General features: G+C 42.6%; 1 protein-coding gene across 1 annotated transcript; it reads right to left on the reverse strand.

Annotated features, from left to right (window-relative positions):
* Positions 1-1,184: 1,184 nt before the first annotated feature.
* Positions 1,185-9,040, reverse strand: LOC103133207 (polycystin-1-like). Its single transcript, XM_007544980.2, has 14 exons — positions 8,929-9,040; positions 8,453-8,771; positions 7,454-7,625; positions 6,899-7,163; positions 6,608-6,803; positions 4,105-4,275; positions 3,866-4,009; positions 3,577-3,787; positions 2,892-3,018; positions 2,703-2,813; positions 2,565-2,614; positions 1,723-1,940; positions 1,562-1,640; positions 1,185-1,473 (listed from the first exon to the last, which is right to left on the reverse strand). Exons 2-14 carry the CDS (start codon positions 8,703-8,705, stop codon positions 1,185-1,187), a joined length of 2,286 nt encoding a protein of 761 aa, XP_007545042.2. The 5' UTR covers positions 8,706-8,771; positions 8,929-9,040.
* Positions 9,041-9,219: the final 179 nt, after the last annotated feature.

Consider the following 9,219-nt stretch of genomic DNA (forward strand, 5'->3'; position numbering starts at 1 on the left):
TTGCTACTAAAAATTTTTTAGAAAATCAGGTTTTCCAAAACAAAAATTGAGAGATAAAAGAGAGTAAAAGACAAGAGTGTCAATTTGTAACCCAGTTTTTCTCCAAGAGAGGTGGGTAGACTGTGTGAGATTATCAACCATTCAACCATAGTTAGCTTAGCTACAGACTACTGTTTGCCTCCATTTCACTAGCATTTAATTAATTAAGGAAATAAATTACCAACATATTCATATATTTAACTTGTCCCTTGTACCTTTTACCACTTAACAGGTGAGTCAATCAGCAGCAGCTCTAACCCAAGTCCCTCCTGACTCGTCCTCTCCTAAGTGAAATTAAAGCTGAAGTATGTAACTTTTAAAAAAAAATATTTTTTTACATATTTGTTAAAACTGTCATTATGTTGTGACAGTAAGGTATGAGAGATAATCTGTGAAAAATCTATTTCCTCTAACTTCTCCCAGTGCTAGAAACAACCAGATAGATGCAGGAGGCGGGTTTTAGCACTGTCAAAAACTATTTTATGCGGCTGCTCATCCTCCCTCCCCTCATTCTGTGCTACGCTGCAACTAGCATAGCCTGTTGTAAATGTTCAGTCTGGTTAGCATAGTTACCAACGAGCGCAGATAAACTATTTTCCTGTAATGACATGTCGTTTCTCCCCCATTAGCACATTTAGCAGAGAGTAAATGAGGTTGATTGACAGCGCTAAGACCCTTATCCTGGTTCTGATTGGTTGTTTTGGCTGGAACGTTGCATTACTTTCGCCAGTAATAGTCATTCAGGAAGGAGATGGAGAAGATTGATTGTTTTCATTGATTATCTGTATCATAGCAAACTGTGACGACATGGTGACAGCTTTAACAAATATGGAGAAAACATATTTTTTTTATTAAAGTTATTTACTGCAGTTATATAGTTGCATAGTTTACATGCAACTATGAAGTTGCATGTAAATGCAACTTCATAGCATTTTTCGAGAAGTCTGGATTGCTTCATGTATATTTTACATGTTGCTTATGACTGTTGCTGGTGGGGGAGACATTTCAGTAATAGAAAAAATGTAAGCAACCTACATGCATACTGTATGTGGATTGTTGTATGTAAAATTCATGAGCAGTAAATATTGTCCTAGTATCAGTATTAAGCCTTTGAAATTGTGACGCTTTTTGTGGGTCAAATACACTCAAAAAATTGTAACAGCAGCTGTGCGGGGGGGGGGCCAAACTAATTTTTTGTCATGGGGCCCAAGATTCCTGGCGGTGCCCCTGATCACGATTAATCGTTTCAGCTCTGAAATACTTGTGATTTTCCACAGATAGAGTGGGGTTAGAGTTACACACACTTTGTGAAACAAACCTGTATTTGAGGTGAAAGCTGTTTTCGGTGGATCCCTCCTGATGGATTCGAGAGTAAGAGGCTCACTGAGTTTCTGAAGGAGAATCACTTCTGTCTTGTCCCCAAAAATACTTGACCTAAAGTAGAAGTCATAGATTTAAATCAAACACCAGCAAATTGTTCTTGTTCGCCAAAATGTTACCAAATAAGAGAAGAATAACGTACAGGTCGGCCATCTCACTCTCGTCTGCCTGAGGAAAGAAGTTTTGCCCGTCTTCCAGGATGTGTTTGATCAGATCCTCATCTGTAACAGGAAGCAGGGCGAGGTCAACGTCGTGACCTCTGAAGTGTCTGATCTGACATTACGCCCTTCAAGCTGCGGCTACCTGATGAGGTGAAATGTTTGGTGTGTTGCGGATCGGATCCTTCATCCTCCTCGGGGTTAAGGGTCATGTCGTCCCCCAGGTACCTGCTCCCTTTCACCCTCTTCAGCCTGGGCATCCCCGCCCCGTGTCCGGCCCCTCCCATCACCGATTCTTCACTCATCAGCTCCGGCCAGTCCCGGTCATCCGTGTCCTCCTCTGGCATGTCCCAGGTGTCCTCGCTAAGAAGAGCAGCAGAAGACGATTAGAGAGCAACACTGAGGCTTCGCCCACATAACTTAGAAAATATTGCATACACGTGATCGGTTTCAGAAATGCCTTCATCCACACGAAGCCGCACAAATGTTTAAACATCCCAAACCCATATATTTGCACATTATTTGTCACAGACCATAATGTGGATGACTCCAAATCTCTGTTTTCCCATCAATACACACAAACACAAAGCTTTCTCAAATCTCCCCGTTGGTCTGAGTTTTTATAAATAGTGACATTAAACAGTTTTTGTGTGGATCAAAGGCCAAAATGCATAAGAGTTTGTTAGTTTCCAGAACTATTCAGATATATGAGGGACTAGGCCTGAGTTTCTCTGAAACACAGAGCGTCTCTTCGATGAAAAGTGTTGATCAAACAGCCTTGAGAAAGTTGAGTGGTGACTGTAAGAAAAGGTTTTGTTCATCTCATATTAAATGGATGTCAACATAAAAATATTTTCGCTGGTGCAGTCAATTTTTTCTAAGAAAGCAGTCTTCTTTCTTTCCTTTCATTTTCTTTAAAGTTTGCTTTTTCATGACATCTCTCCGAGCCACACACAGTCTGAAAACAGGCAGCGAAGATTAGTTCACCTCTTGATAGACGGAGACGGCAGATCCATGTTTGTTTCCTCCGAGTTGGTCTGAGGAACAGAGACGTACAGACAGATTAACGCACCGATAAAACAGTGTTTTATTCAATAAACTTCTGAACTTCGGAGTAAACTTCACCTCTCCGTTGAAAAAGAGGAAAGAACTTCCCCCCATAGAGTCTTCCAGGAGGTCGTCGATCTCAACCGACTCCTGATCCACTTGTGACGACACCTGCTCCACGGTCACAGACTGGAGACACGCAAACACGTCAACTCTGAGCTTTCTGTGTCGAAGCAGGGAACAGGAACGCGGTTAGCGGTGCGGCACCTTGCTGCGGCTCATTCTGAACACGGTGAAGACCAGCAGGTAGAGGGGGTAGACGGTCAGACAGGCCACCACACCGGCTGCCAGCGTCTCTCCGCTCAGCGAGGAATGGTGGGAAACCGCCCTCTGGCTGCGGGACGAGATGAAGTCAATGGGTGTAAACGCGTTTCCACATCGGCCCCTTGAACTTTTCATATTTACAGCCTCAAACTTTTTTTTTTTTTTTTCCAGAAATCATACAAAACAATATATGGTTTTATACAAATAAAAGTCTGGAAAGTTTTGCCGCACATTTGCATCAAGGCCTCCTGAGTTTTGAATGTTACTTTTCTGAAACATGCATCATCTGGCAAGATGTCATGTCTGCTGTGCTCCTTGGTCTTTATGATGCTGCTTGTTCACTAATGTAATTAACAAACAACTGAGGTTGTCAATGAAAACATGGATTTGCAATGAGATTAAGTCACACACAGTTGTAATCTGCTGAAGTGACTTGTGAATTTTAACTAATTGCACTGGATTTTATTTAGAGGTGTTTTCAGATTTTGATTGGTTTTCTTCCACTTAATTATGTTGTCAATTGATATATTTCACAACATCCCAGTAAAATGAACTGAAGTTTGTGGCTGTAGCATAAAATGTGAAAACGTTTGCTGCATGATTTTAACAGGACGGAAATCTCACACACCTGTACCTTTTGTCCACTACGATACTGTACCACAGGGTGTTTGCCAGCAGGATGAGCTGCAGCAGCACAGCACAGCATGTGGCTCTCTGCAGGCGGGTGAAGGGGCTGCGGGGGGGCCTCTCCCACAGAGACAGCCAAAGGTGACTCTCACACAGCGCCCTCTGCAGCTCGGACCTCAGGAGTCGAGGCAGACGACGGAGCGCAGCCTCCTCTGGGAGAACAGGAACAAATACGCTGACGTGAGCCCACCGATGAAGCCAAGCAGCGTTTTTAGATGTCCGGTACTCACCTGTGGCCTCCACTTCGATCTCCACTCGTCCGCCGGTTCTCTCATTGTCGACTGACAGCCACTCCTCAACCAGGAAGTAGTAGCTGCTTTCAGTCTGCAAGTCTTTGACCAACACATACTGCGGCCTCCACGCCGGAGACAGGCCTGCGGGGGCAGCAGTGAGTAACGTATACATAAGATTCATAAAACAGGTTTTAATGACGGAGTGACATGTAAACAGAAGCCTTCTTCTTCTTCACCTTTATTGTCGTGCCAAATGCGGATCTTCCACACGCTTCCCAGGCTGGTGTCCGTGGCGATATGAAAGATATCAAGAGCACTGCGCGTGAACGCTCCTTTGCTGTCAAGATGGTGGTGTCCGCTGCGGCACTCTCGTCCGTACAGGCTGATTCCTACGTGAGCCGTCGTACCTGTACGGACAGAAAAGGGGACGTTTCTAAAATAGTGCAATTTGTAGAGTCACAGCCAGCGCTGGTCAGAGGTTTACTCATTTTTTTAAAGTGAGACTTGTGTGCACAAGTTTTAATTTGTTGTGGATTTTCCCTTACTCAGTGAATAATCAGATGTTTACTTGCTGTCACTTTTATACCAGAAAACGCGCTCATCTCTTAGCAACAGATTAACAACAAATATTGTTATTTTTCAAAATTCATAAGATTTCTATGCTCTTTTGAAATACTACTTATCTTATGCTACTTAAGAATTGTGCAGTTGGTGAATTTTGAGGAAAAGTGAAAAAATTTTTTTTTGTTATTGGTACTACATATATTATAAAACAGACATTCAACACAAAAGTAAAAATATGATTTATACTTCGTGGCAGTTTGTTACCAGGAAAAAACTCTCATCCCTTAGCACCAAAAGAATAACAAGTACTATTATTGTTTATAAAACATAAGCTCTTTTTGAAATACTGCTTATCTGCTTAAACACAAGAAATTTACAATTGTTAATTTTTGCGGAAGTAAAAATCAGTCGTTCACTTCGTAGCACTTGGTTACCAGAAAACACATTAATCTCTTAGCAACAGATTAACAACAAATATTGTTATTGTTCAAAAAACAAAATTTCCTTTGCTCTTTTGAAATACTACTTATCTTTTACCATCTAAGAATTATGCAGTTGGTGAATTTTGCAGAAAAGTGAAAATGTTTTTTTTTTGTTATTGGTAGTACATATATTATAAAACAGACATTCAACACAAAAGTAAAAATGTCATTAATACTTCGTGGCAGTTCTTTACCAGAATAAAACACCAAATGAGTAAGTACTACTAGAAAATTTTTGAAGTAATTCAAACGGATCCTGCCAAACTATGCCTGTTGGTTGGACCCAAATCAGGGGTTCCGATGCTAAAAATTAGCATCAATGCTAATCTTAGCCAACCTGTGCTCAATGGTGTGTGGAGAATTACAACCCTGTTGACTAACATAGACTTATTCCATTCAATGTGCTAAAATTAGTGTATAATCATTTCAATGCTCTTCTATGTATCGCTATGGCAGGCCTCAAAGGGTGCGTTCACACTGCAGCCTGAAGTGACTCAATTCCAATTTTTTTTACGTAATGCGACCTGTATCCGATCTTTTCATGGCAGTGTGAACAGCACAGGTTGGATTCTTTTTCGAATGTGACCCATATCCGATACATATCTGATTCAAATGCGGCCTAACGTCCAGGTCGCATTCATCTGAGCTGAACGTCACTGATTCTCAACAAATGTCACTATTCTGCGTCCTGATAAGCGCAAGTGGGAAGAAAAACAACAACCATGACGGACTATATGAGGATTAAGTTGTTAATATGCTGCTCCGGCCGGACAACAACTTCAAATATGTAAGCTAAGCTCCACCATTAGCCTCCATATTTACTTCTGCAAACACTGAGCACTTCTTCTTTTGTGTTGGCTGAACACTGAGATCGCTGACGCTATTGCGCCCTCTACTGCGCATGCGGGACACTTTCAGGTCGTTTGCCTGTTCACACTGCAGAATGCATACAGGTCGCATTTACTGGTAGTGTGAACGGCCCGACAAAAAAATCGGAATTGCCAAAAAAATCGGAATTGGGTCACTTCAGGCTGCAGTGTGAACGCACCCAATGACGCCGGCTCCGCCCACATGCTGGCCTAGAGCAATCCTCCCCCAATCATTACAAGGCATTTGTCAGCAACTGACCAATCAGTGTTTCCAAGTACAGTACTCAATATTGACAGCATGTATCATAGAAAACACGCTGGGGTCAGAGAGATTTTGAGGAAAATAATAGATAATCACATTCCCAGCTGTCAGTGGGTAATATGCATTCCCTACAGCTGTTCCACAGAACGTATTATTTAAGTCATTACTCACCCATTTTGTATGTGCAAAGAGCGTCCCACTGTGTTCACACTCACATGCAACCAGACTTTGTGTCCCTCATTTTCCCTCTTGGACTTTATCGTTGATTTCTCCGTTATTTCCCGCTAATAACCTTAAAGACCTGACATAGGCTAGTTGGAGAATTTTCTTGCCTGCCGTCTTTGCCTCATTGTTGGCTTATAAGACAAAAATGTCTCGGGTAACACATTGTGGTCCGTTAGTCTGCCATAATAACAGTTGGCTTGTCAGAGGACAGCTCTACTTCCACTAGGGGGCTGAGTCATGTCAATTGTATGCTACTTCTGACCAGCACTGATATCTATGGATAAAGTTGTATTTATCAATACTGAGCTGTTTTAGCAGGAATGATTTTCTGCCTCACCTGCCCCTCGGCTCCAGCCAGTTTTGACCTGGATCTCGTATTTAAAGCTCCCATTCTGGCCACAGAGTGGAACCACACCTGCCCGGCGAAGATCCAGCTGGTCCAACTTGTGCAAGATGGCTGCTGCCACAACGTAGCTGAGCAAGCCCAGTATGCACACCAGCAGCACAATCAGGCTTGGTGGACCTGAACGCTCCTAAAACATACAGCAAGGCGTACATTTGGGTTACGTCTTTAACACGTTTCTAAAAAGCTTGTTTTTTTTGTGTGTTTTTTTTTTGTGGTACTGACTGGCGTTATAAAGCTAATGGCGTTGGTCGGCACAAAAAGGCCCGCGGCAAACGATGTGAGGTGTCTGGTGCGGCAGACGGTTCTGCTGAAGTTGGTCTCTGCCAGCGGCACCATCCCGTCCGTCCTCCACTGCTTCTCGGCCTCGCTGAAGTACTGACACAGAGCAGCAAACACCCCGACCTCCAGGCGAACACGGGCGGGCTGAGAATCAGGGCCGCACGGCGTGCTAACATTGATGAAGTAATCCTGAGTGGTGTCGTAGGATCTGGTCAAAACAAATGCAAATTTATCAGAGAAGATCAAAAATCGATGCTAAGAATCGAGGAGTGATCAATATAAGGAGACAAGCTTGTCTGTTGTTGCAACCTGTCAAACGTAGGATACCATATTTCAAATGCCACGTCAAAATATGGCAGCAATATGTTTCCTTTTAGTTGATGCCTTTTCTATCAGAGAAAATTCTGGCTTCACTAAAAGAACCAAAATCAAAATTTCTCTTTTTTTGTGGAAGAGTTCAGAAACACAACCTAATTCAGACGAGGATTAGGTTCTTACTCTGGTGACAGGAAGAAGGTGTACTTCCTGTGGTCGTGCCCTCTGGTCATACTGAGAGTGATGCGCTTCCTGTCCGTGCAGTTGAACTCGTTGGGTTCCTCGTGGGAATGGAGGTAGGCGGTCAGATACGGCTCCTCCTCCACTTTTTCATCTTCGTCAATCTCGTTTGCGTCTGAGAAGGGAAAACAAATGCAACCATGCAATCAAAAATACTGACATAAAAATAAGAAGAAAATTGAAATAAAAGCAAACATTTGGACAGTATCGATATCCAAATCAATCCAATTTGTTTACACAGCACATTTAAAATAACGTGTTTACCTAAAGTGCTTTACAAAAACAAGACAAATCAAGCAATAGAAGTCAAGACATAAAACAGTAAAAACGCTCACGTCTAAAACGCACTTAAAATTAAAGACTGTAAAAATAATGCATCAAGTCACAATGGGCCAGACGCTATTTAAATAAAAGTGCTTTTGGATACTCGGTCCAAGTTGTTTTATTACACGGAAAACAGCTGAGTAAGGTCTACTGGCAAATGATTGCTGAGTATAAGGTTCTTGTGTGCACATTTTTCTAAAGTCAGAAATACACAAAATATTCAGTAAAATACGTTATTTTTGCTTCCTCAACAATAAACAAAACAGGCAATATTTTATGAAACAGAAAAAGTTGTCTCTTTTCCTGGAAAAACTGGCTTCAGTCAAGTTTATTGGAATTATTTTTTTTAGTAAGTCCCGGATGTTTGAGATCCCGCTTACTATGAAACTAAAATGAAAGCACAAAATGTAGAGAAATATATAATTACTATTTATTTATCCATAAAAGGAAAACTGCAGTTTGGACACATAGTGACAGAAAAAAAAACAATGAAAAACAACAACAAAAAAATTTATTTCTGCTTTTATATTCTGGCCAAATGTGCTCCATCATTTTAATACAAAGGTGAATTTAGCTTCACTATGTTGCTTTGTTTCTGCACGGTAAGTCGTTGCTCACCTTCGATGGCGGTGAAGTTGAGCTGGACAAACAGACCCGCCTGTCTGTTGCCGTTTCCCGCGCTGACCTTGACCACCACCGAGTCACAGCGGCTGACGTTTACTGCTGTGGCCGAGGGGACTCCAGCAACCCCAGGACCCTCGGCGCCCGCTTCCCCACTGCTGCTGCTGTTGCTAATGGCGACCGTGATGGCCATGCTGTCGTCGAGCCCAGAGATGGGGATGTGGGTGCCGTTTTCGGTGCGAAACTCCATGGACGCCACCTCGGTGGAGACGGCATAATTGGAGATGTAGTTGAAAGGGAAGGGGTTGGACTCCACCTGGGAGGAAACGGGAGATAAAGGAGGAGAAGAGCGGAGGCAAAGTGAAACTTCAAAAGAAGTCAAACTCTCTGTCAGCACGATAATGACGTCTTGCTCTAAAGGCACCGTTCATCTTGAACATAACTCAGTAGTTTTCATCATTTGGTGATATTACCTGAAAAAGTAGCTGCAAGATGCTGTTTCCTACCGCAGCTCTGCCGAGACTTTGGTTGAAAGCTCGAGGGATGGAGAACCGCTCACATTCTGGAAGAGCAGGAAAGGATCAGTGGGAATGTCTGGACACAATGAGGATGTAGAGCATCTCCAGAACCGGATGTAAAAATGAGCAGAAAACTTTAATTTTTGGTGTGATCTGACCGGAGGACATTCATCCACACGTTTGTCACCTCTGCCTACATGGCTTGTCTCAAACAAGAACCAGGATTTCTTACTGCTTGCTTTCAAA

The sequence above is a fragment of the Poecilia formosa genome, unplaced genomic scaffold, assembly GCF_000485575.1.
Source record: "Poecilia formosa unplaced genomic scaffold, Poecilia_formosa-5.1.2 Scaffold2371, whole genome shotgun sequence".
NCBI classification, from domain to species: Eukaryota; Metazoa; Chordata; class Actinopteri; order Cyprinodontiformes; family Poeciliidae; genus Poecilia; species Poecilia formosa.

Coding starts and splice junctions, on each gene's coding strand:
- LOC103133207 (XM_007544980.2), bottom strand. CDS start 8,705: ATGGAGTTTCGCACCGAAAACGGCACCCACATCCCCATCTCTGGGCTC. Junction 4,010..4,104: donor CATTTGGCACGACAATAAAG/GTGAAGAAGAAG, acceptor CTGCCCCCGCAG/GCCTGTCTCCGGCGTGGAGG. Junction 2,814..2,891: donor TCAGAATGAGCCGCAGCAAG/GTGCCGCACCGC, acceptor GCGTGTCTCCAG/TCTGTGACCGTGGAGCAGGT.